Source organism: Cynocephalus volans, chromosome 7 (assembly GCF_027409185.1).
Source record: "Cynocephalus volans isolate mCynVol1 chromosome 7, mCynVol1.pri, whole genome shotgun sequence".
Lineage (NCBI taxonomy): Eukaryota > Metazoa > Chordata > Mammalia > Dermoptera > Cynocephalidae > Cynocephalus > Cynocephalus volans.
The window spans coordinates 142,834,144-142,861,974 of record NC_084466.1 but is presented as its reverse complement, the minus strand read 5'-3'; the positions used below and the strand labels follow the sequence as shown (position 1 = coordinate 142,861,974).

Sequence of the window (27,831 nt, the reverse complement as noted above, 5' to 3'; positions counted from 1 at the left end):
TTGTGGACTATTTAACTACTCTCAGCCACACAGAATTTATCATACGAAAATAAACAAACGTTATATGTAGGTAAACACCTATACTTTATGAGGAGGACATTCACTTCTTTTACACATTTGTGAAGGTGATGGATGAGCACCTTTCAGTATTACAACGTTTCTCAAATCAGAAGCACCTGTTGACACATGACATAACTATGTGGTTTTGGTAAGAACAAGAGTAAGAATAAGAGAACGCGGCTTCTCTTTCTGAAATAAAACCTCATCTGTGCTGGAAGCAAATGCTATGTGAATGGGAAGGATGTAACAGAGGAAGCAAAATCAGAGTATTAAATAAAAGACTTTGGTACATAAACCCTGGTTCCGTTCTTCTAGAAGCTGATTTTCTAGGAAAGAACCAAAAAATAACAAAGTAAAGAGGTTGGTAAAATGTGTATGCCTCTTCTCAACTCCAAAATAAATTGTATATCATGTGTAATAGTGATTAGAAAACAAAACCACCACCTGCATTTAGTTCCTAAACACTGAGATAGGTTACATAGCATTGATTAAAAATATCTGGATTATCTTGGCTGATAACAAGATCCCAGCTGTGCCAAGCAAAAAACGCTGTCATATAACCAAACACATAGCCTTAAAGAGTTTCCTTGCTTCAGACATAGCAAGGTGATGTCCATCTGGGATTTTTACCTCTCTTCATACTCTAGAAACATCCCAAAAGGAGATGAGTCAGTGATTGACTGAGTTTGCCTACAAAGAGAACCCCAAGTAGATTTCACCAGAGTAATTTTCTTCTGTAGGCTTCTGAAACTAGCACGTTAGTATATTTCCCTACAGAAAGCCAGCCCAGTCAAAGGTTGCAGAAGTTGTTTGTGCTTCAGCCTCTCTAAATGACTTGCAAATTTATTCAAACACAACACCAGGAGATGCTTTATTTGTTGAAATAACTGTCTGCAGTGTCCTGAACTAAAGGGTGAGGTACATCAAGCAGAAACATGTACAGAAATACATTGGTTTAGAAACCCATAAATCCTTATTTGAATCTGCCAACCTGAAAGCCATGTAGAGCCTGAATAAACTATTTTTCCTAAATGCTACATCTGATTAAGTCATACCATTAAGTGACAGCTGAACTTTAACATTAATATGATATTATTTAAATAACCACACGATTTTTTTTACACTAAAAATGATGAATGATTTCTGGACAGCTCAATCGACATAAAGCAGGAAGACTCTTTAATGAGATTTGACAAAATGGAGACATATGCAGAATATTCGTTACAGCTCACGTGGCAGGGGCCCTCCCAGGGAAGCAACAGAAGTTTTTTCCCCCCTTTCCTCCTTTTTTATTGTCTATAGACACTGAAGCATTCCTTTCAATTCCATTTCCTTTCTCCTTGAGTTTTTAATTTTTCTTAGGTCATTTACATATTACTTATAATCAGAGAGTTTGGCGGTATATAGTCCTGAGTTGTTTACTATGCTTCCAGGAAAGGAGAGGCAATGTAGTGTTAGGTCAATCTTGCCTGGAAGTGTCCTGGGAACTTTAGGCTCACTACTCATCTGGCTGGCAGAGAAATCACAGCGACCTTGAAGACTAAACTATACATTTGATTGTTTCTTAATGCAATAAATCTCTTAACATGTCAAACATACTTTTAGCAAATTATAGAAGACGGATACATGACCAGAAACTTTAGTTATTTGTAAATAGTTGTCTCTATAGGATCAACTATAGAAAAATTTTGCTTCTTTAAAATTCCTATTAAGCTATTGCAGAGGCCATTTTCAACATTCCTCACTTTTCTACCCACAGTTCCAAATAGGCGGTCATGGTAGATGATACTCTTACTTTGTAGGTACTGGATGTAAAATAATTCTGTGCTGAATGTACTTACGTAGAATATTACCTACATTCATTCATTTACTTTTCTATACTCTCTCGGATATTTTCCATCGATCAAAGTTTAGTTACACATATAAAATATAAACATTTGTTTGCTAGCACATATGAATTCAGATTATTCAGATAATCTTTACATTTTATAAGTCATCTTTAAGTTCATACATAAAATGGAAATGTTTCCCAAAACAGTGTCCCTTAAAGAAATGAAAACAAGGCAACAGAGAACAAAGCTAATACCAAGTGTGCTCCTGATAGCAGCAGGCCTGCATTCTCCCTAGGAGAAGGAGGCTATGGGACAGAAAAAAATCAGTATGTTCCTGCCATGGTGCCTTCCTCAGGCTATGAAAAAATACTTCATGTCTAACCCTAATTTTTTCCATAGCTTGAGGTAATCCCCCTAGCTCAAGTCTCCTCTCTAATCTGAGTTAGTTGGTATGTGTCCCCACCCAAAGAGTTAATATCAGTGCTCTGTTATTTCAAAAGGGTCTTGACACAGGGTATAAAGAACAGAAGCTCACAAGCCTGTTTGCCCCACTGCAATTAGAGGAAAAATAGTTGAAGAGAGAGAGAGAGAGAGAGAGAGAGAGAGAGAGAGGAAGATAGGTCCCTACCTTGCTCTTACCTTCGCAGCATCCCTGTCAGAACCCTGGAGCTTTTCCCCAAGTTAGCGTCTGTTTCCCGAAGCTAGGAGGAGAAAAGCAGCATTAACAAAACAAAACAAAACTTCATGCAGTTAGGTTATTTTTAAAGTGCATAGTAAGCAACAATTTATTTCACGATAGAAAATCCAAACAATAAAAAATGCTTAAAAACACAAAAATAAAAACATGTCTGACACCTATACAAACTCCAAAAATTCTTAGACTTGGCAAATAACATGTGAGAGGTAACCCAGGATCTTTAAACTGGATACTTGAACTGGATATAAAAGCAAATGTCTCACAGCCTGACAAAATTTAATATACATCTGGTAATTAATCTCCAGTTTATGAATTTGCAAAGTTCTGAAAATATAAATGGAATTTTACACTAAAAATGATGAATGATTTCAATTCTACCTAATAAATTGAGGAAGAATGAGACCAATAGTTAGTTTTACAGCTTTCACTTTGAAACACTGACATGCTTCAAAACTTCTCGTAATGACCTTCTTCTCAGCTATAGAGCTAAATAAAATATCCCCTGGGGCCTTCTGGGATGGGGCTATAACGGGTCAGCTTCTTTTTTCTGCATCTCATACCTTTCTTTTCCTCTCCAAAGCCTTTATCGCCCTCTTTCACACTAGCCATTTTTATACATACTTAACTCTGTGTAGTCATTCTTCTCTATGTATGTCCCGACGATCATTTATTTTGTCTTCTCATTCACTGAATATGTGAAAAGACTGTATCACTTGTACTTACTCTTTCACGTGCTCGCTGTATCTTTTCTCTGTCATGACTGAGGTTTTCCAACATCTCCTGGCCAATTTGCTCTATGGAAAAGAAAATGTAAGGAAAGACAACTTGGGGCACATGTGAAAATAACTTTCAGAAGTACCAAAGTGACAATGGGTGCAGAGTAATGTTAAAGTAGTGTGCATCTTTTTTTTGGTGGTTGGCCAGTAAGGGGACCCAAACCCTTGACCTTGGTGTTACAAGGCTGAGCTCTAACCAACTGAGCTAACTGGCCAGCCCTAATGTGCATTTTATATCAGACATATTCCAATTCATATATTTGAACAATATAAACAGTATTTGATAAACTTACCTATGTATCTTAGGTATATTTAGATGTGATTTATAATGTGACCTATAGAACATAACCAACATGGCAATAATGATTTAGAGGTGATGTGACTTGCCCAAGGTCACTCCAGCAAATTATCAGCAAAGACATAGGAGAGCCCAGGTCCAATGGTCTATTATTTTGTCATCATGGAATTCAGTCTTTGAATTTTACAGGTTATAAGTAATGTTATCAATTCTGCTCTACCTTCCTCCCTTCGTTATGGCACTGTTTTGTATATATAAGTCAACGTCCATTTAGAAGGATCTTGATTTGAATGTACTTGCCCTGCATAAGTGATCCTCACATTCTCATCTACTGCAGCTTATTGGTAGTGGAACTATCGCTAGACGTCTGCTCTCTTAGAGGCAAGGGCTCATTTAATGTGTTATAAGCTCTTGCAGATACTTAAGTTGGAGTGAGGTGCACTCCTTAACAAGCAGTTGAGGAGAGCTCAGCTGGAGACAGGGTTTTCAACCCAGAACTTCCAATCATTTATGCTAGTACAGGCAGCTTAGAACCTTCACTTAGAAAGTCACACTGCTGAGTTCCGATGAGGTTTCCCACTGCCATGATCATCTGATTTGGTTGGCACTGGGCAGTCTCTCCTCTGACTGCAGACCCTTTTACAGGACATTAGGTATGTACATTAGGTATCCTCACAAATATCTATATCTAGCTGCCTTGAATAAGTATTTTTTTTTTCCAGACTCATTCTCCATTACTTGGGAGGTACCTTATTCTATAATAGAATGCCAATCTGCTTCTCTTATAATCTTGGCAACCTGACTACCTTATTCCACATCTCCCTCTCTCCTCTTTTTCCCCTCTTGTATTGTCTCTTTACCCTTACCTGTAAAAATAATCATATCATCTCTGTCTTATAAATTTATAGACAAACATCTATTATAATAGCAAATAATAAAGTCATTAAAAAACCAGCATGGTAGTTATTTGGCCCATGTATGCACACTGGCAAACTTTTTAAAGGGACATCCTAAAAACCGTGGAGCAGTTTTCAATCCCAGTTTTCAATCCCACTTACTAGCTGTGCGACCTCGTGTAAGTTAGCTAACTTCGTTGTGACTCAGTTTCTTCGTTTCTAAAATGGGAATAACAATTATAGTACTATATCATGGGGTTGTTGTATGGATTCAATAGATAACTCATTTAAAATATTTGGCACTGTGACTGGCCCATAATAATAATAATAAGCATTTATTGAGTGATGATGATTAATATTAAAAAATTAATGGATAATTACAACTTTGACCCTTTCCTATTCTAGTTCTGTCATAACCACTTGAACTGTAATTTTATTCATAGGATACACCTGTCCTACTTTTTGCACAAAATTGATCTTATAACCAAACGAGATAACTTAAGTAAAAATGTTGTGGAAGCTATAGGGTGCTATATAAATGCATGCCATTGTACATATAGTACATCATATGCAAACATTCAACAAATAATCAATGAGTCCCCACTCTGCCACATACGTATATGCGCTGGAGATATGGCCAGTAAAGAAGATCAAGTGTTCACACCCATGGAACTTCCATGATGGTAGTGAAGGCAAACATTACAGCAGAGTTTGTGTTTCACAGAATGACAGAAAAAGAGCCATATATTCCTTTCATGATAGAAAATCCAACTAATAAAAATGGTTACCTACACTATCATGAACATATTTTTGACAGCTTCCATCTCTGAAAATTCTTTCCTAGTATAGTACCTTCTCTGAGATTTATTTTATGTCTTTATTATTAACTCCACACAATTTATCCTTAAGGTAAAATTGAATAAGATATGTGGTTCCCAGTGGAGGCATCATAAAAGTGGAAGACGATACCAATAATGGAGAACGAGGAAACAACTAGAGTTGAACCTGCATTAGAACTACAATATTCAATTTTGTCATACCGTTATTGCTGTCACATAGAATTCCTTTAATCAACATAATGTAGAAATTTTAATTCATTTTTAACTTAAAATCTCTAATATATATGAATACCACCAATACTGTAATTATTTGAGCAAAATGCTACTCATATTTATATAACATTCTCTTCCATCAAGATTGATTGTATTATAATATGCAATCTCAAACGAATAGGTTGTTACTATTGTTACTGTGGCCAACATAGTACCCCCAGTATTTGTGGAAATAATGAGAAAATGAAAGAATGAAATAAAGTCAAAAAATGAAGTATATGAAAGGTTTCATAGCCCATTAAGTGTGGCACTGGAGAAGTCAACATTAGAAAGCAGGTAATAATATATCCACAATTCTATCGGGTTCGCCAGGGGAAAAATTTGACTATGAAAAGATCTATAATTTGCTACTGAAAGAATCAATGGAACAAGAGGTAAAGAGATCAGGCTGTTCTAGGAGTCATAAGCCATTCCCACATTCTCCTTGCCTCCTAGGAAATAGCTCAGACCAAATACTAACTCCATGTATCAAGAGAAGAGATATTGGCAAGAGTACATATCTTGGTCTTAACATCAAAATGCCATGCACTTGCTGGAAACAGAATACTTTTTCCATTTCTTATTTCCACATTTCATTTCTACTTTCCACTTTAATGCTCTAATAAAGAAAACTCCAGACCAAATATATTAGAAATGTTCACTCTTATGGAATGAAAAAAAAAATTCATGCAGAAAATCTTTTGTGTTTTTTTTTTCCATTATGTTTCCCTCTCCTCTAGTCAAACCAAAACAAAACAAGATAACAAATTAGAGTTAATTATTTTTAATATAGACTGTCATTGGTCAGGACAGTATTAAGTATTCAGAGATTATTTCATTAAAAATTAGTAACACTGTTAGGTTTATTTTTCTTAAATAATTTAACTTAAGATATAAGCATTCACCAAAAACACCAATAAAGAAAAAACACAAGCTCACAGGCCTAAATCAATCGCTGATTTAATATACTGAGTCTAGAATTTTCAGTTCTTTAATCTTTCATAGTGCCTTTAGAATGGGAATAGCGATAGTGCCTCTGTTGAAATAACTTGAGAAATCATAAATAAGTACTGTACCTGTTGACTGCGAAAATCTTCTTGAGATTAAGAAAAAAAGGGAAGCATAAAAGAAAATAAAAACTGATGCTGTATGCTGGAATTCTACATGTCGGTATGAGCATGATAAATGAATTCCTGGAAGGAAGAGTTCCTTCCTGCATTTCTCTATTCTTTCCACAGGGGTCCTGGGAATCATCCTGGAAGTACAGCACTCAAATGCATAAAATAAGTTTTTGTTTTCACAAATACCTGAATCACTGCTATCTTGATACACAGCTCTTTTCATAGGGGTACACACTTGCAAAAGGGCTTCTGGCTAACATTTCCTTTCCTCTTCACTCGTGGAGGGTTTCCACAATAGGCATTCAATACTTTCTGTCCCATAAAGGAACTGAGGAGGAAGCAGGTAGCTACAAATCTAGCAGGATACTTCCTGAAAGACTGGGCAGGCATCACAAAGATAAGACTTAGTTTGAGGAGCCTGTATCACTGAAAGCATCATGCCACTCCATTCATAAAATAATACCATCTGACAAATGTAAAAGTCCATCATAAGACTAACATGAATAAACCTTTTTTTTTTTTTTTAATGATTGGACTTGTATTTTGGAGGTGAGCAGAATAAAATATTTTCTATAAGAAGTTATGACGGATTGAAGTTCACATCACGTTATACTATAAATTTGGCTGAAAGGGAAGACGCCTCAAATCTAACTCACCAGAAAATGTCCCATTTGAAAAATTCAAAATATTTAAAACAAGCAGTGCACTTTCCAGTGTGTGTGTGTGTGTGTGTGTGTGTGTGTGTGTGTGTGTGTGTGTGTGTGTGTGTGTGTGTGTGTGTGTGTGTGTGTGTCTGTGTGTGTTTTAAAGTGAAGACAGCCAACTGAGTCTTCTTTAAAGAACCAAGAGAAGGTAAGGTTACTTCTTGGCACTCAAAAACTTCATCAGCAATTTTAGTAGCAGGTAAAAGGCATTCACAATTATCCAACTATTGTTAGTGAATGAAAACTTTTGTGAAGTGCAGGAGTACACAGCAATGTTGTAAAAGAGCTATTCTGAAGCATGTGTTTTTATATGTGTATTGAAGAATACCAACCAGTTGGATGAAAAACACAAAGTGGTATTTCCTCCTAATCTGGAGTATTTCATTATGGACATGGCTTGGGGACTTCTGGCCACCAAATCTAATAAAAGTAACTACTTGTTTTGGGAAGCAGATGGAGTCATGTACAGCTTTCTCAGGAGGGATCTGCTGATGGAATGCTGGGGTCAGTCACTTTGGGCATTTAGCACACTGTATTAGCCAGTTTCTGTTGCTTATAACAGAAATACCTGAAACTGGGTAATTAGCAGAGAAAAAACATTTATTGCTTACAGATTCAGAGGCTGGGAAGTCCAAAGTCCAGGGAACACATCTGGTGAATCTACAACAATGCAGGGTGTCACATGGTGAGAACGGCAGAGCAGAGAGAGTAACCTCCTCATTCTCTCTCCTTTTAAAGCAACCAAAACCACTCCCATTATTCCAAGAATGGATCAATCTATTCATTAGGGCATAGTCCTCACAATCTAACTACCTCCTCAAGGCCCCATCTTTCAATTACCACAATAGGATTTCCCGCCCTCTTCACACTGTCACAGTGTGGACCAAGCCTCAGTGGGTTTGGGGGGATATCCAACAACAGCACACATATTCTTGGGCACTGACTCTGGTATCAGTAAACAGGTTCTCCTCAGTATTGATGTCACTCAGGCATGAAGGGTCTTCTAAATTCCTGGCACTCAGAAAGGTGGGGCAACAGAAAAGACAGTTCTTTCACCATCTTTCATTATTTGACAATCCAAGACATGTGAAGAACTTCCGCTTCCAGGCAGAAGGCAGAAAGATGCAAATGACCACTCCCATGAAAACAAGAAAAACCCAGATAAAATAATTACTGCACTTTTTTGGAGGAAGTCTAGAAGATGCAAAGAAGCTCTGATGAATTCTAGAGAGATGCAAGCATTTCATACATGAGCAAAGAGTTGTGACAACTTTCTCTAGGGCGAGTATGCAGTCTGAGTACAGGTCTGCCATAGACAGATTTTTAGGGATGAGTGAAATTAGTTGAACATTATATGACAATGTAGGCTTACAGGACAGAATGGAATCTAGATGAGCTCTAAACACAAAACCAAATTGCTTGGTCTGATAATTCCCCCCAATCTCAGAATTTGCCAAGGAAGGGTCAATAAAAGAGGAGCTGGTTAGTAAAGAGAAATCACATACCCCCACACATTCTGTGGTGCTTATATTCCAAGACACTGTCAGAGTTGAGTCTAAATGTGAACCAAAAAAGATCTGAAACTGCAGATCAATCCACTCTCAGGTCAAATACTAATAAGTTTTTTTTTTTTTTTCTTAAAGCAGCACAGACACAGGTTGGGAGGGCACTAATCACAGATGAATCCAGTCTATTTAGAGATTCAGCTCAGTACCAACTCAACTCAACTTTTGAGAGAATCTGATCATTCCATTATCCAAACACAAGATAGAATAAAATGCTTCCAGAGAAAAACTCAAAATGTTATATTTCAGATTCTACTGGTCTTTACACAATGTCTAAAATATGAAATTACATGGCATGTGAAAACGCAGCAGAAAAGAAAGAACCAAGAGAAAACACAGTCTATATAAGTAGACCAACATATCCTAGTCATTAGAGTTGTCAGATAAAGATTTTAGAACTATTATAACTCTGTTAAAGAATTTACATTAAAAGGTAAACATAATGGATGAAGAGATGGGTTTTTCAAGGAAGAAATGGAAACTCTGATAAGGAACCAAATGAAATTCTAGAATAAAAAAAATACAACATCTGAAATTAATTAAAAATTGAATATGCTTCACTACAGAATAAAGGATCATTGAACATGAATATAGGTTAACAGAAATTATTCAAAATGAAAAAGTGAAATAAGTTTTAAAAAAATGAACATAACATCAATAATCTGTGAGATAATAACAAGTGGTCTTACATACATGCAATTAGATTACCAGAAAAAGACAGGAGACAAAAAATGGGATGGGATAAATATTTGAAAAATGAATGAACAGCTGCAACTTTCCAAATTGGATTAAAAAAATCAAGCACAGATCAAAGAAGTTTAACAAGCTCTGAGCAAGATAAATAAAATGGAAACCATACCTAGTTATATCATAGTCAAATTTCTGAACACTAAAGATAAATTTAAAAAATCTTAAAACCAGCCAAAGGAAAAAGAGATACATTACATTCAAAAGAACAGGTAAAAAAATGAAGGCTGAATTTCCATTGAACACAATATAAGAAGACAATGGAACAACATTCCAAAGTTCTGAAAGGGAAATAAAAAAGTCATCCTACTATTCCATTTCTGGCAAAAAAAAATCCTTCAAAAATAAAGGTGAAATAAAGATTTTTTTTGATAATTTAAAAATAAGAGAAGAATCCAGCAGAACTACACTACACAAAATGTTAAAGGAAATTCTTCAGGCTGAAGGGAAATCATAATAGATGGAATCTTGGATCTACAGGAAACAATGATGAGCACCAGAAATGGTAAATCTGTGGATAAATATAAGTATTTCTTATTCTTTTATATTTTTAAAAAACAATTAACTGCTTAAAATAAAAATAATAACAAATGCAGAAGTAAAATATATGAAAATCATAGCATGAAAGATGGAGGGGAGGTAAACAGAAGTATACTGTTGACTGGCTCTTAAATTACACGTGAAGTCAGTTAATATTTTTATTCAAGGTAGGCTGTGATAACTTAAGGGTGAAAACTGTAATCTCTAAGCTTTTTTGTCCAATATAGCTAGCTACATGGGGCTATTTAAATTTCAATTAATTAAATTAAATTAAAAATTCAGTTCCTCAGTAGCACTAGCAACATTTCAAGTGGGTACTGGGTACAGTACTGGTGAATGTAGAAATACAACCATGTTTAGAATGATCTCCAAACTCCCCTTGTCTTTAAGACCCAATAAAAAAAAAACGAATAAGGGGTTTAATTTAGGTAAAATACTTCCCTTCTTTGGGCCTCAGTTTCCTTAAATGTAAAATGATAGTTTACACTAGATGATCTTTAGTGCCCCTTCTAACTCTAAAATATTAGGACTTAGTGACTCCAAACACCTAATGCCTCTTTTTCTCCATAGAACATATAAGCAAAACTAGAGCACAAGGGCCAAATCAGGCCCACAGATGGATTCACATCCCCTGCCCCTCAGGACGATACTTTAAAAACCAAAACAACCAAAACTTAAATGCTTTTAAGAAGGTCATATAGTCTCCGGTTTGCCCAAGTCCCCAACATTAGACTGCATGATACAGAAACCTTCTTGTCCCCTGAGGACATTGGCATTTATTATGTACTACAAAATATTTACAAGCAATTTGATGATGACATTATTAAACAGAATTATACACATATAAACTGAAGGTAAACTTATGCATTCTTAGAGAAATGTAACAGAAGAGTGTGCAGGGCCTGTGTGTGTGTGAATTTTAAAGAAGTTATGATTTAACACTGCCTCCTCAGCAGCTGAATATGTATTCTATTTTAAGATGATCAAATCTATCACTAAGCAATTAAAAAAATCATCAACGTTACTTTCATCAAAGTCATAGTAGAAGAACCTCCCCTTAGTTACCTGGTTTGCAGCAGATAATTAACAAATACTATTCCCAGAGCCCTCAGAGATCAGTCAATGAAGCTGTGCCACCAATAATGATGCTCTGGAATGAGCAGGTACTATGTAAATTGATGTTGTTAAACAAAAGGAACCATGTTAATTACAGCTCCATTCAAAAATGAGAATGAATTCATTCTATTCTATGAAACAAGACTAGAGCAGCAGGAAGGACATCCCCTTTTCACAATTCAATAAAGAATGTAAAAGCCCGGAGATGAAGCAGCAGAAAACCTGAATGGGCAAAACTGTCAAAACACATTCCAAAGGCTCACTTGTGGAATTTACCAAACGTGTATTTACTTAACAGACAAGGGAGACGTATTCAGCGTCATCCAGCCCTCCGTGGTGAATGAATTACTCATTCTAAAAAAACAAAAAGTAGTGTAAGGTATTGACAAGTGACTAGAAAGTAATTAGAAAGCCTCTTAGAAATCATGAGCAGTGTTAATCACTATCTGTACTCTTTGTGAACTCTGTACACATTTCTACCACTGAATGTATAGCATTCTAATTATCTGTTTATTTGAGAAGTCGCTATTGGGTAAACTGCAGGACTTCTGTGGCTAGCAAACATGTTTTACTTTTATGAAACATTATTTTAAGCGTTTTTGAACTGGATGGCAATGAAACATTTTTTTTTTTAAATGGGAGATTTCATATCATAAGTTGGACTTCTAGTTTCTTTTGAAATTTGTAATATCTAGAGACACCGAGGCCTCATTCCTACCTGGTAAACACAGGCTAGAAGTGAGTTACAGCTGTCCTGTTCAGAAGAGCCACATTCTGTCCAGCTTACTACCTCCCTTCTCCCCCAGGCCTGTTTCACTCATTTAGGCTCCCTGCTTGGCTGCTGTAGGAATTGGAGTTTGTCACTCCTTGCTTATACATTCTTTCTTATTAGACTGTAAACTATTTTAGAGATGAGGCAATGTATTGTTCCTCTTAGTATATGCAGCATTTTAAGAGGCAGTGCTCAGGAAAGTTTTGTTCATGGGAAGCAGTGAACTTGAAAATATGGTCAAGTCTTCTATAAATTTATAACAGTCACAGATTCTTAGAACAAATGTGGGCCCTAAAAGTAACTGCACAGATAAGCAAACTGGAATGCAAGGTATGGGGGGTTGGAAATCACCCACATCACGCTGCTAATTACTGACAGAACTGCAACTAGGACTTAAGTCTTCCGACTCCTAGGTCAATGATCTTTGTGGTTAAAAAAAAAAAAAAAAGAAAAGAGATGAAAAAAGTGCCCTGTCCAAAATGTATTACAATATGGGTGACAGGCATCCCTAATACTACACATTTAAAGCATCAGTGCCCAAGACAAGCTTTTGCAATAACTTGGGCAAGAGTGGGACAGGAGACCACCTCCACGCTCCCCAAAGGCCATCATGAAAGCACTCTATAGATAAAATATTCTTTGATTTCATGGTCTTGACTGGAACAACTTTCTGTTCCTTGCAAATTGTACAAACAGCAAAAAATGTCCTAGAAGGATCACAATTTTTATCCAAACCTTTTGACTTCAGTATATTTTTGTTTTTTAAGAAAACAAGGGTGGATTCTCACAGACAAATTATAAAATGCCCGTCCCATTGACCCCTTTCTCTACTCTCTATTCACAGTGGTAAATGAATCTTGTTCTTACTGAATGAGTCAGGTAAGATGAAAAATTTAATATATTTGAATTGATCATTGTTGATGTGAAAAACAGGTAATTAGGTGACAACGTTCAGGCCATCTCTCTTTCTCACACACACAAACACACACGCACACATGTGTGTACACACATGGAATAAACATATATTTGGTTTGGGGCCACGTTCAGAGCCTAATAGGAGAATACTCCGCTCGGTGTTTTGCAATGGAAACAGGGACAAATAAAATCATAGAGATTCAACTGTCACATGTGAATAAAGATAATTCTAGAATTTCTGGCCTCTGACTTTCCTTTTCTTGATTTCTTTTTTTCTGGTCTTAATTCTATCCTTAGTTTGAATTGAAACTAAAAGAGAAAGATGGTCTGTAGGATAGAATCATTTCTCTTGTTTTGATTTGGGTATGTGGCAACAGATGCCAATATGTATACATGAATAATAGACATATATAGCTGGTGATCTTCAGGTTTACATACTAAAAATTACTGAGATCACATCAATTTGAAAACATGAATTGTATGTATTACTTTTAAAGTATGTCAAAGAGCTATTTACAAAATTTTTTTTACTGTGGTAAAATTTACATAACATACAATTAACTATTTTAACATATACAGTTCAGAGACATTTACTATACTCACATGTTGTACAAACCGTCACCTCTGTCTAATCCTAAAATATTATCATCACTCACAAAGGAGATCCTATACCTATTAAGCAGTCATTCCCCATTCCCCGCTCCTCTAGCTGCTGGCAACCACTAACCTGCTTTCTGTTTCTATGGATTTACCTTTTCTGGATATATCATATAAATAAATCATACAATGTGTGGTCTTCTGCATTTGAATTCTTTCACTTAGCTTAATATTTTCAAGCTTGATTCCTGTTATAGCATGTACCATTCCTTTTCATGGCAGAATAACATTCCATCATATGGATATACCACATTTTGTTTATTTATTTATCCATTGATGGATATTTTGGTTAACTCTGCCTTTTTGCTATTGCGAACAGTGGTGCTATGAACATTCACATACAGAAGTATTGGTCTGAATATCTGTTTTCAATTATTTTGGGTATATGCCTAGAAGTGGAATTTCTGGATCATATGGTAATTCCGTGTTTTAACTTTTTGAGGAACCAAAAAACTTTCCACAATGGTGGCAGCATTTTACATTACCACCAGCAACGCATGAGGGCTTCAGCTTCTCCAGATCCTTAGCAGAACTTGATATTTCCCATTTTTAAAATTATAGCCATCCTAGTGGGTGTGAAGTGGTTGCATGTCTCTAATGACTAATCATGTTGAACATCTTTTCATGTGCTTTTTGGCCACTTGTATATCTTCTTTAAAGAAATGTCTGTTCAAGTCCATTGTCCATTTTTAAAACTGGGTTATCTTTTTGTTGGTGAGTTGTAAGAGTTCTTTACATACATTCTGGATACTAGTTCCTTATTAAATATGTGATTTGTAAATATTTACTGTTATTCCCTAGGTTGTCTTTATACTTTCTTGATAGTGTTCTTTGAAGTACAAAAGTTTTTAACTTTGATGAAGTCCACTTTATTTTTTTCTTTTGTTGCTTGTGCTTTTGGTGTCATATCTAAGAATCCATTGTCAACTTCAGGCCATGAAGATTTATCCCTATATTTTCTTCTAATAGTTTTATAGTTGTAGTTCTTACACTTGGTCCTTGATACATTTTGATTTAATTTTTGTGTATGATGTAAGGGAGGGGTCCATAGAGCTGTTTTTGATTCACACAAAATATTTAGAACTCATCATTTTATACCTCTTATGTTTTTAAAAAAATCTAATTTGTGCCCCAACTCAAACCTTGGACAAATGTTTACATTAACTTATAAATTAAAATAGGTTATGTTTTATACAGTATTTTTTCATATCTTAACTATTCGAACACAAAGAAAAGTTAAAGTAGGAAAAGGAAGCATGGTTATATTAAATAAATGGAAAGAAAGAAATTTATTGAGCCTAAAGAAACATAGGACAATGAGTAAAAGGAGAGGACAAGTCTTACACATTAATGCTCTGAATCTGAGCATTAAGAAACACAAAGTGTTAACCTAAGGGATGATCAATACTCAGGAAATATCAGGCAAGAAATCATGTTGGAGATTAGAAGGGAAAATTGAGGAAGTGAGAAGACTGACCTTACAGGTGGCTTAGAAATTAGATAAATAATGAAAATTTGGAAATAAAAATTCAGAGGAATGTCAGTTACTTTAATTTTCTTTTTTTTTGTCTTTTTCGTGACCGGCACTCAGCCAGCGAGTGCACCGGCCGTTCCTATATAGGATCCGAACCCACGGCGGGAGCGTCGCTGCGCTCCCGAGTGCGCCACGGGCTCGGCCCAAGTTACTTTAATTTTCCAACAAATTGTCATTTCTTCTATGCACTTATCTAACTCTGAGAACAAGTTCAACAAGTACATGCCACACATAACACCACTCTAAATACCAAACACTTGGCAGATATTGTTAATCAATCACAGTGCCCCTGAACACATCTTGCAACAAACCCTCTCTTTGAAATACTCCAGACAATCAACTCCAATTGTTCAGAGTTGGCACAGGGGATAAGACCTATTTGCTATCCTGGAACTACTGCACTGGGGTCTTTTCTCAATTGACAACAGCACCTTGACAATTGACAATTTTTTCAATTCTCCACTTTTAACCTTTCAGCTAGTGCTCTCACTCTTAGATTTTCTGCATTTGTGTGCTTCAAAAGCAGAGTGAGATGATTAAAATTTGAAGGTCACAGTCTACGGCAAAGATTCTCATTTGGTAGTATGCATCACAATTACTTATAAAACTTTTAATAAACACAGTCGTGTAGACCTTATTGTAGGGTGGCTAAATTAGAATCCCTAGAAGTGGGGTCCAGACATGAATACTTTAAAAGTTTCCATACGTCACGTTAAACTCCTTGTTAAGGACTACTGTCCTTCATTCCTAAACATTCTCTGTTCTAACACATCTAGCTCTGATATAGAACTTTACCCCTTTAACTCTGTGCCCTTGTTACTCATGAGATGTACTTAAGAAATTAAGAAACAAGAAATATTTCTATACTGTGTTAGTCAAGCTGATTTTAAGAAGAGGACTCATCACATTTCTTGGCTTATCTTATTCAAAGACTACCACCACACTTCCTCACCTTCTTAATTAAAAACATTTTTTGACAGTACAGAGAATAATTCATTTTGTAGTGAGCTATGCAATCCAACATATTTTCTTTTTTGGCCTGAATCCTAGGAAGCCCTGGGTGAGTTTAATTTTTGAATGCTAAAGCATTTCTCTAGGAGTTCGTCATACAGCTCTCCCCGCAACCATCTCAACACACACAGACACACACACACAGACACACACACACACACACACACAGGCAAGCACACATGCACGCACACAAGCCAAAGCAATCTACAAAGGACCCTAAAATCTAAGGGGGAGAATTTATGCTATATCATGAAGCAGATATTTCAAAAAGACAGATATTTCATTCCTGAATAACTCTGAAGCAGAAGATCCCTGCATTGTAGACACTGACATTTTGAGAGGTAGAAATGAACAAAACTCAAGACAAGGAAACTAGTAAGAATGAAGAAAAGGAGAACAATAACAAAAAAAGATGGATAACTTTATGGTCTATTCTAGCAGAGTTTCAAGGTGATATGATCTTAATACTATTTCTAAACTTGAGCTGCATGGGTGGTAAGAGATCCAAACTGGGCCCAAATTATTCTCCTAAAAAGTAAAAGATATGAAGGAGCTAAATATTACCTAATACTTATGCTATCCTTACAACATTAAAGAAAAAACTAAATAAATATGGATTTTGATAATCTAGCTCATCAGCTGGCAGCTGCTAGTCAATGTCAGTTGAAGCACACTAAAGAATTATTCAGTTTTGTAAACTGAAATATCAGTGTGACCTTAGAAGGCTAGCATATAACCAAATATGCACGGTGTGACCTTAGAAGGCTAGCATATAACCAAATATGCACTTAGAAACTGCATTTAGCAAAACTCCTAAAAAAAGAAAAAAAAAGGGGGGGGGTTTTACTATTGTTTGCCTTTCTTAGCAAGCACTATGACATAGGGAGTTTTTAAAATACAGAATAAAACAAAGACAGTATTGTTTCTAAATACAATAGAGAATTTATTAGACTTCATCGGCAAGGCTGTATATTGAACTTATTAACATAATTGTAAAAAGAATTTTTAATTATATATGAAGGCTCTATTAGGGAACCTCTAAAATCAAGTCTTTTACCAAACTTCTGCATATGAGTATTAATAAGCTGGGATGGTACATTTTTTTTTGAGGGGAAAAGGCCCACAGGTTTAAACCCTTGGGGATGAAAAAATGACTTCATTCATTCAATACGCACCCAACAAAAGTTTATTGCTTACAGACTGTGTATAAAATACTGCAATGAATGTTTCCCTCCAGGGAAAGTTTTTTATATTTTGCCTACTAATTATTGACTGCTTCATTTTATGCCAGCCACTGTGCTAAGCACTTAATACACACTGCATTTAACCTTCGCATTTTGAGAGGTTAACCTTCACATATGAAGTAGACTATTAACCCCATTTAAAGACAATCTGAGGCTCAGAGAGATTAAGTAATTTGCCCAAGGTTGGTCAGTATTCAAAACTTAAGTCTGATTGACCCCTAAGCTGATGGCTTTGGCCACTGGCATGTGCTGTGCTTTCTCTGGGCCACAAATGGCAAAACTCATGGGCATTCTGGCCTAGCAACCTGGGGCCACACTTTGGACAAACACATAGCAAAAAAGGAAGCTAGGCATTTTATCACTTCTTGAATGTCACAAATCAAATATGAGGTCAGGAAATTAAGGCAAAATGAATAAATTAAAAAATTATTATCTTCTACCTGAAAGAAAGAAAAGCAAGGTGAGTTTTCTAAGGCCCATGAACCTCACATATCATGGTCTACCTCCCAGGCCTTGCAAGCCTATTTTTCTAACTCTTTCTTCTGCCCTTAATTTCAGAGTCCCCAGTTCCCCTTCCGGAGTTTCGTGTATTTTGTTTTTTGTGAGACATGCAGCAACTGCACACTCCCTGGGACAATCAGTGACTATCAATATAAAGAACATTCATTTCTGAGGACTGAAGTATTGCTCTGGTCTGTTTTCGCTGCCCATCTGTCTGCACCACCTTGTGAATATCTTCATTGTGTTATGACGAGTGGCAGGCTTGGATTTCACTGAAGTTTAGACATTGTTCTAAGCACTGGCTCAACCATACTTCCAAGCCCCATTACATTGTCCTTGATTCAGAGTTGTTTTCTTTCTTTTATTTTAACCTGAAGCAAAGAAATCCCTATCACTGTAGAATTCTCAACATTCTACTACAGTGCACTGTAAACGCCCTGTGAAGAGTCATGACAATTTCTAAATGGCAAGAGATAGAGAGGACTGTGCTCCTTTCCCGTTCCTGGCTGAGGCCAATGTTCTGGGGAAGTTTCGGAAAATATATCAAATCATAGACCTATGGCTAAAAAGTTTTTTTTTTTTAAATGAATCAGGAACGAGTTAAAGATTTTCCCAACATTCTACTTCAACCTTTTTTTTTTTTTTTTTTTTTTGTCTTTTTCATGACCGGCACTCAGCCAGTGAGTGCACGGGCCATTCCTATATAGGATCCTAACCCGCGGCGGGAGCGTCGCCACGCTCCCAGCGCCGCCCGAGTGCGCCACGGGCTCGGCCCTACTTCAACCTTTCTTTTCTGGACGATCCATTCCTGGAAGTAGGAAGGTAACTTGGTGTTCAAAGTCCATTCATTTCCTCCTTGATATACCAAAAGTATACTCAGTTTTTAAAAATTATTCTTACCATTATTTTAATGTGGACTGCAGTTTCATCTAAAAGGGACTGAGATCATCAACTGTTAGAATGGTTGTTCTATTAAGAGAGATGATGCCAATATCTTTTCTATGCAATTAAGACACAGATATCACAAACTATTTTGTCATAGTCAAATCTCATCTAAAAATGATCTAATAGGCAACTTAAGCATAAAAGAAACTCTACATACAGGGCTGCTACCCCTTGTTGACTATCTAGAGCCAAGAAGGACATCATCCCAACTACAGCTGAGAACAGCAGATCAGCTGGCCTTGAATATTGGTTCAGCTCCAGAGTAGTACTTAAAATTGTTCAATATGAAAAGGAGAAACAACCTCTTCAAATCAAAGAAATAATCACAAAATAAAGAGTAGGGTAGGAAAAAGACTTTTTTTAACCTATCAAAGCGATTAGTCATATAAACAAATGAGAATAATATGACTCATAGGTTAGAAAGTCAAGCTTAGCAAAAACGCAAGAAAATATCTTTTATGTATTCAACGTAAGACAAACTTCAGGAAATAGTAAGAGCTATTTTTAATTTGAGAACTCCTTACTAGAAGGACATATTTAATGTAAAGGCAGATGACTTTTCCTATTGCAGCCATATTTGAATTTATGGAGACAATACTTGAAGAGGATCATAAGAAAGCATCTGAAACCTCTTCCAGCAGAGAATGTGTCTTACACATCTATATCCTCCCCATACGTTCAGTGTGTTGCAGAGCCCATAGTAGGCACTAAATTAATATTATACGTGATGTCATGTAATAAGCCACACTTCAAATTATTGGTACCAATTTAGTTTTGGGGACTGATACACCTTGAGAACCCATATGCTACCAAAACAGAATGAAACTTCTTTTTTACACAAACAGAAAGCTCAGAAAGCTAGTGAACAGCTCAGCAACCCAGAAACCGGCTGTGCAAAGCACTCTTTGAATACGAATTAGCAGTGGGTAATGGCAGCATATTTATGAGGTCTCTTGCCGGGTCCTTTCCTCCTGTGAATGCTGTATAATTCATTGCGCGTGCCCTGACCCCAGTGCGCTCCTGTTCTGACAAATCATACTTGATTAAGACAAATCTTTATTAGTTAGCTAGTCAACGTCCCCATTTATCACTGGCAAATCCCATTCTCCTCTTCAGGTACAAAAAAAGTGACTGAAACCTTTAAAAAACACCCAAATATCTAAATAAGAATAAAATATTTGTTACATACAGTAAGTAAAACCAGAAAACTCAACATCTTAATAGATGATTAAACAAAATTTTTAATAGGTATAGGTTATATTCACTGACAAACTCCAATCCACTACATATTTCGATCAGGCTGAGGAGTTGTTAATTAGGTAACCTATTTAGGGATATTTATCTCTTACTACACTCTTGTTTGAAAGCAAACTGCCATATTTTAAAACTCTATAACAAAGTTGAAGGCTGTGTTATATACTATACAGTATTTCAAAATACTGAAATAATAATTTAAAAAAGACTGCTGAGTAGAGAGAATGTTTAAGGCTCCAATCAAGAAACAATAAATCTTTAGAAAGTGAGACAGAATAAATCAGAATGAATTCAAAATTATTCTTGATTCTTCAGTATCATAGGAAAATGCATCTCTTTTTGGACTATCTGCAATATTTTCATGAACTTCAATGCTGGTTTACCCTAAAGATGATTTAATGTATTTATAGTGGTTGATAATCATTTTAGAGTCTGGTGCACTGAGCTTGGTATCAGAATTGTTCTCAAAAATCTGACCATGAAGCAATCAGTAACAAAGAAGCATGCCATCTCTTAGGGTTGCCATTGATATAATAAATAACATCTTCTGACAAGTTTCAAAAACTCTCTAGTTTCATGGAGGTAGACTTCAGCACAAACCATTATCTATCTTTCCTTAGTAAAAGCAAGAGAGAGAGAGCAAAACAGGAGGAGAATGAATATGATTGAAGCTGATTTTCATTTCTCAAATTTTTACTCTTAAGCCCTGATTCCAATGGAGGAGGAAAATCTTTTTAGGTTTTTCATAAAGTTACCAAATCAATCCAAACGTGTAATTGACGTGTAATTTCTACACAGATGATCTCAATGTTCCCTTTAAAAACAGCACAAAGTGCAATTATTTTACAAAAAAATTCTAAGTAAGGTCCTATATATTTTGCATTGATGATAAACAAATCTACATACAAACTATGGGAAAAACACATTTAGTCTTGATAACTTCAATGAAATGCCAGTTAACTCTATATGGTACATATATCATACTTAACCTTATTATATCCTTAAGGGTTAAATGGAAAGCAACATTCAAAAACATTTTGTATGTTGGGGCTGTTTTCTGTTTGCCAAAATTTTGCATTTAGAAAATGTGGACACATCTTGAGAAATGAGGTCAGAGCTTGGAATGAGAGACTTCAAAAGAACACCTAGTGCAGTGGGAAATAGTGTGTTGATGATTTTATAAGCAGACTGACTCTGATTATATCTATGGATTCAGAAAAGATCATGCCTAAACAATCCCTCCCTATTCTACAGGTCTTTCATCATGTTCTTTTTTTTTTTTTTTTTTTTTTTTTTTTGTCTTTTTCGTGACCGGTACTCAGCCAGTGAGTGCACCAGTCATTCCTATATAGGATCCGAACCCGCGGCGGGAGCGTCGCAGCGCTCCCAGCGCTGCACTCTACCAAGTGCGCCACAGGTTCGGCCCTTCATCATGTTCTCCAAGCACTGAATAACTATTCTGAAAGTGAAAATTGCCATGGTCCCGTTGGAAAAATCTTCATTTCATTTGGGGGTGGGCCAGAGAGTTAAGTAGTTTACAATATGCCCATGGAAGTAAAGGAAAAATTTTGAAGTCACTTTCATTCATCTCATGTATATTCCCCCATTTTTTCTTAGAAATCCTGAAGAAAATGAACACTCCCAGAAAGATAGAATAATTTGCCCTTGAAGACAAATTTTAGGTCAGAGGTAGGGTTAGGATTCAAGTTAACAAACATTATTGAGAGCCAATTATGTGGCAGGCATGGTGAAGATACAAAGAAGGATAAAGCATGACCCCAACATCCAGCAGCTCACATTTACATGGGGGAAAGTGATATGAAAACAACCACAGCCACGACAAATCATAAAACACTGTACAAGTGATAAATAGAGGAATGTGCTAAATGTGTTGGATCAACTAACATAAAACATGGTACTTTCCAAAAATTCACTCATCATCCTTGTAGGTCTCCGAGAATCCACATTTCCTGACTTCCACCCCAAGCTTCTTGCCCCCACATTCATACAAACCTGTCTCACAATGATGTGGGTATCTTTTGACATAATTTAAAATGTGAGTGTTTACTGACAACCTAACTGTGACTGATACTCTATTGTGTGTCTCATGTTTCTTTTCAAACCTTAGAAGACAAAGGTAAGGACCTGTGGGAACAATGTTTCCTAGTTTTTTTTTTTTTTTCCCCAACTGTATCTTCAGAAGAGACATAATATTGACCTAAAATTAATGGTATATGATAAAGTTTAAAACAATACAATGGGTAATTGGATAATCTACAAGAAAAGTTGTATTTCGAGCAAAATTTGAAGGTAAACATTTTGAAAGGCATTTGATCCAGCTACTTCTACTTAGGAACATGCAGCTATCTTTCAGTGGCACATAAATCAAAGTGGAAGATAAGAAGACAGTATCCACTCCCCGTCCATGACAATACATTGACATCAAATAATCAAAAACATCAGTATATTGCTACTGGTGATGTTCCTTTCCCACATAACACCTGGCATATAATACACACTTCCTGAATGGATAAATGGATGGATAGATAAATGAATAAATGAATGGTGGAAAGATCAAGTGAAAAAAAGGAACAATGCAAAGAAAAGTATAAAGGGAGAACATTAAAAGCAAGAAAGGCTTAGAGGGTAAAGGTGGTAAAGGGACTTATTTAGAGGGCTAGACACCTATCAATAGGATTCTAGAATTGGGAGAGATTTAGAAGTTATTTATTCCACTCAGGGATTGGATTTGATCATCTAGAGAAAAGTGATTTTTCTAAATGGCATATCAGGCAAAGCTTGGATTAGAATCTAGACTTCTTAACTCCTCATTTCACATCGTATGTAACACCTAATACACAAGCAGGAAGTTCAAGACCATGTAATCAGTGTGGACTCCTTCTTATTAGAGTCCATGAATGTCTCTGGGGCATGGTTCCCTAAAATAGCCCTATCACTTCTGCAATCGTGGGTGAAATGCTGGGGAGGCTGATTTCTACCAAGAAGAAGGCTACACAGCATTGGTCTAACTCATCATTTTAGTGATGCTATCTGAAACTAGTCAGAAATACCAAATATACACCCATTTATACCCTATAACGAGTAACTGGGTTAAGACAGGTGGCAGAAGAGAAGAGGAATGTACTTTTTCCTTACAGTTCACTTATTTATGATCTTATTGAATTCTGGAAAAAGAATTCAAGCAGTATATATACTCAGCTATTGTAAACTGATTCCTCATTCATTCAACAAATATTTACTGAGTGCTTACTATGCACCAGTCATGGGAATACAAAACCAAATATGACATCAGATGATCACAGCGTGCTGTTAGGCAAACAATGTGTCTTTGAAAAGTGAAAGTTAAAAACATTTAATATTATAAAATCCACTTGATTGAATATTTTGAGGTTACATCCTCATCTCTATATTTTAATAGAATAGATTCATATGAATGCTTTCAACTTGCAAACACATTCCTAGAAAGCACAACAAATATAAAATAATTGTACTGTTTTGTGGTTATGTCTAATTACTATGAAAACTAAACTATTCCTTATCACAATATAATTTTGCCATTGTGTTTAAGATTGGTAAATCAGTATAATCTGATATTCTAAGGCAAACACTTTGTAGAAAAACCCAATTCTGCTGCAAATTTTCAGAATGTGTTAAAATTGATGTCAATGTCTCAGTAATTTCACAGTTTAAAAAACAGTTAGAAATGTAATGACTACACTACACTTGATTAAAGCATTTACAGCTCTAATCAAAAACTGACAGCAAGATCAAAGATGTTAACTTAAATCTCTCCTCTAATTATGTTTAAAATGCCACACCTCAGGCCTGTCTCTCCTCTTCTTTTTCAAACCAAATTCTGCTTAAGAAAGATCTAACACTTCTTAACAGTTCATTATCCAATAAAACTATTCAAAGCTTAAAAGCAATCTACACAATTAGTCAGGACCTCAGGGAGTCCACCGGTAGTCTTTATTACAGGACTTCATATTAAAACACCTTAATTATATTTGTCAAATGGATTTCATTAAAACCCATCGTCACTTTAATTTTCATATTTTGACAGTGCTGGCATAGGCATTATTACCACCTGCCAGGCTAGGAACTACAACAAAATTGTCAAATTCCTTCAAATCCTAAGCAGTTTCTATTGTACCTGACTGATAAACTATCACAATTAGGAGAATTAAAACACTCCTACTTAAATTCGACTCTGAATATATATGTTTCTTGCAGATGCAGAAAAAACAAACTACATCCGTGCCGGGTTGCCAGTTGCACTTTGCAGAGAGGGTGATGCACACACGTTGCAGTGCATCTGAATAGCAAAGCCAAGACATCAAACAGAATGCACTATGATTCAATCACATCCCAACCATCAGGACTTGAAAGCCAGGCCTTTTTTTTTTTTTTTTTTTTTTTTTTTTTTTACCTCCTATTCATTATGCTGCCATATTCCATAAAATATATGGTGTTTCTGGCCATTCACTTGAGATTCAATTGTATTTTCATTTGCCACTGTGACTTAGACTACTGAAATAGCAAATGAAAAAAAATACATATATCCCTTTCTTTCTAGCTATGCAATGTTCAGTGTCAACAGTGATGCAATCAGTGTTTACAGCATTTTCCTAATTCAGCTAGTTATGCAACTTTGGGAAAAAAGAGGTGTGTACACTAATAAGCAAAGCATTTTTGTTTGTTTTTATCTGGATTTTCTAAGACTTTGATAGCATATGCAATACAGAAAGAATTCCTGAATGATCCTCCTTTTAGATTGTGGCACATAAAATACTATTTTTCAAGATAGGACAGGAATAACAAAAAAAAAATATATATATATATTTTTTAACATAACAGACTTGTAAGATATAACAAAGGAGAGAGGTTTCTGGCCCATGTTTAACACACTTCAGGGCCTTGTACAATGGTCTCAAGAGTAATAATCACCTTGCTTTATGAATACTTTAAGTCATAGTAAATGGTCTGGGATTATTTTGAATAAAGCTGGAGTTTTAAAGATTTACTTAAAAAAATACGTCATTAAAAAATCATAAGTGATCACTGACTTATATATGTCTCAAATTATATGTCTCAAATTTAATAAAATTGAGATAGAAAACATGCTCAGAGAATTGTGTGTAGAGAAAATACACTTAAATACAGTTCCAATGTCATTGCTGCCTAGAAGCCTTTCATGATCAGCTGTACTGGCAATGTTTCTTATTCTTCTGTACTCAATCAATTCGTTATCTGCACCAATGTTAAGGGACATATATATCCCAAGCCTTGATATTTTGTTCTCTCTATGCCCAAAGCCTAGTAGAGTGCCTAGTACTGTGTACACAATGTCTGTCTATCAAAGATTGACTGTGTTTGTGATGGTCTCCTCTATTAGATTGTAAACAACTCCCTTCACTGCAGGGAATAAGTCTTATTCATCTCCCTTCATACAATGCCACATAAATGGTAATAATTTGGTGTGCACACATACATATAAATAGTATATTTATGAGTACGTATGTATATGTGCCAACATGCTGAATTCTATGAATGCCAAATTTTAAAAAGCCCCAAAATTCATAAATCAAAGAATTCTAAGACACAAACTCCTCTTAAAATTTTTATTAAATGTTGCTATAATCTTGAACCATGAATCTTTCATATCTGTGCCATCTTTCCCTAGTTGACTCTTCAGCAACTCTATTTGGGACAGCTGACAACCAATGCAACTGATGGAGTGGGGAGGTCACAGGAACATATCTCAGACATTTTGCATGCAGCTCCTCAGATGCTAGAAAGTACATCCCATTGTAACCAGCCAATAATTTATTTGAAGCCATTATTATTAATAATCACAGAACACATGGGTTTTTCTCATCAGGAAAGAAAAAAAAAAAAAGAAAGAATCTACTACTTTAGAAATGTTCCCAGGGCTGACCCCATGGCTCACTCGGGAGAGTGCGGCGCTGGGAGCGCAGCAGCGCTCCCACCGCGGTTCGGATCCTATATAGGGATGGCCGGTTCGCTCACTGGCTGAGCGCAGTCACAAAAAAGGACAAAAAAAAAAAAAAAAAAGAAATGTTCCCAGAGGGACACTTCAAAATTGAGCCAGATGTGGTCTTCATTCTAGGATATTTGAAGTTTATTTGATAAAAATAGAGATCTATAGAAACCCTGCTGACATAAAAGTCACAAGGAACATATAAGTTTATGAATACTGCATTTATTACATTTTAAATGCAATACAGGTTAACTCGGTGCTAAAAGAGTGGTCTTGGTTATTTGAAAATCTTTCTGTACTAATACTGTGCTATCCATTTCCGCTCTTTGGTACCCTGGTTCTAGTCATTCACAAAGGCTAACATAGTTCCTCTCTTTTTGTTGCCCATTTGTGTTCAAAGGGGTTCAAGTACGGGAGTTTGGCCTGTACACCAAGAACTTGTGGTTTATACAATGCATTCCCATAGGGCCAAATATAGTTTGTTAAAGTAGGCACTTTGGGCAGCATTAAAAAATACAACTGGAAGTTTGGCTAATCTAGTGCTCCCATTGAAAATCGATCATTAAGAAATGGGGAAGGAGCATCTGGAAGGGGCAAAGATAATAAAGGTAAGGGTGGGGAAGATGATTTAAGGGTGACCTGCAAGTGGGACTTGGGTATTGAGACTGGGGCCCTCACCAATTGCTGTTGGTAATTTCGGCCTGGGATCATGTCCAAACTATCAGAATTGCGACTTCTATTCCTTGCTAAGGTAATCTCCCTTCCCGACATATTGTTATGTACATCATCACCTGGTCCCTTGCTATGGTCTCCATGAGTCCCTACAAATCCTCCACTTTTTGAGCCCTTTTGGGGGTGCTCAACTTTTCTGTATTGGGCAAAATAAGGGAAGTGGTTATTCTGTTTCATTCTCTTATCAACAGTAAGCTTGGTGTGTTTGAGGGGTGGGGTAGGAGGGAGGTAATGTGGGACATGTGGGATCACAGGAGCCTGCAGGAGGACTGGAAGGAGAGTTGCAAAGACTTTCGAGCTGCATGATCAGAGAGAAAGCCTGAAGTGCCCAACTGACAGCTCAACAAGCTTGCTCAGATAGTGCTTTTTCCAACAGGAGAAAATCCGTGACTTTTGCTATCTCCCCCCACCATACCCTTTTAGAATGATCACCTTGGAAAAAAACTACTACTTTTTTCATAATAGTCACAAGACAACAGAATAATATTTACTATTCTTTTGAAGTTATACAAAAACAGCCAATCAGAATTATCCCGTTAGCTAGAAACTGAGACCTGTTCCTTCACACTGGATAATTTGGATGCTAAACCACAGCATTCACCAACATCTTTCTGGAGCCCAGACAATGAATGACACCAAGATGTTTCTGGACTGAGCCCCGTAGTTTGTATTCAGACTACCTTCAGGGCTACTACTCTTATGTACACAAAAGAATACTGGTTCTCTTTAAATAAAACAACAACTGCCTAATTCAAAAGTTGCCAAATGATAGGCCAATATTAAAATGCTTTAGCTATATTT

The 27,831-nt window shown here is 36.1% G+C and overlaps 1 protein-coding gene across 6 annotated transcripts in view; it reads right to left on the bottom strand.

The window, feature by feature from the left end:
• The window catches only part of VTI1A (vesicle transport through interaction with t-SNAREs 1A), a 354,592-nt gene that overhangs the window by 135,288 nt on the left and 191,473 nt on the right, over positions 1 to 27,831 (bottom strand). For 4 of the 6 annotated variants that reach the window (XM_063102244.1, XM_063102245.1, XM_063102246.1 and 1 more), the window contains 2 exons: positions 3,313 to 3,383; positions 2,532 to 2,593 (listed from right to left, as the gene is read on the bottom strand). In XM_063102244.1, coding sequence (XP_062958314.1) covers positions 2,532 to 2,593; positions 3,313 to 3,383 — 133 coding nt within the window. Of the gene's footprint in view, positions 1 to 2,520; positions 2,594 to 3,312; positions 3,384 to 27,831 lie in introns of all 6 variants that reach the window. The other 2 variants (XM_063102248.1, XM_063102249.1) reach the window with 1 other exon arrangement.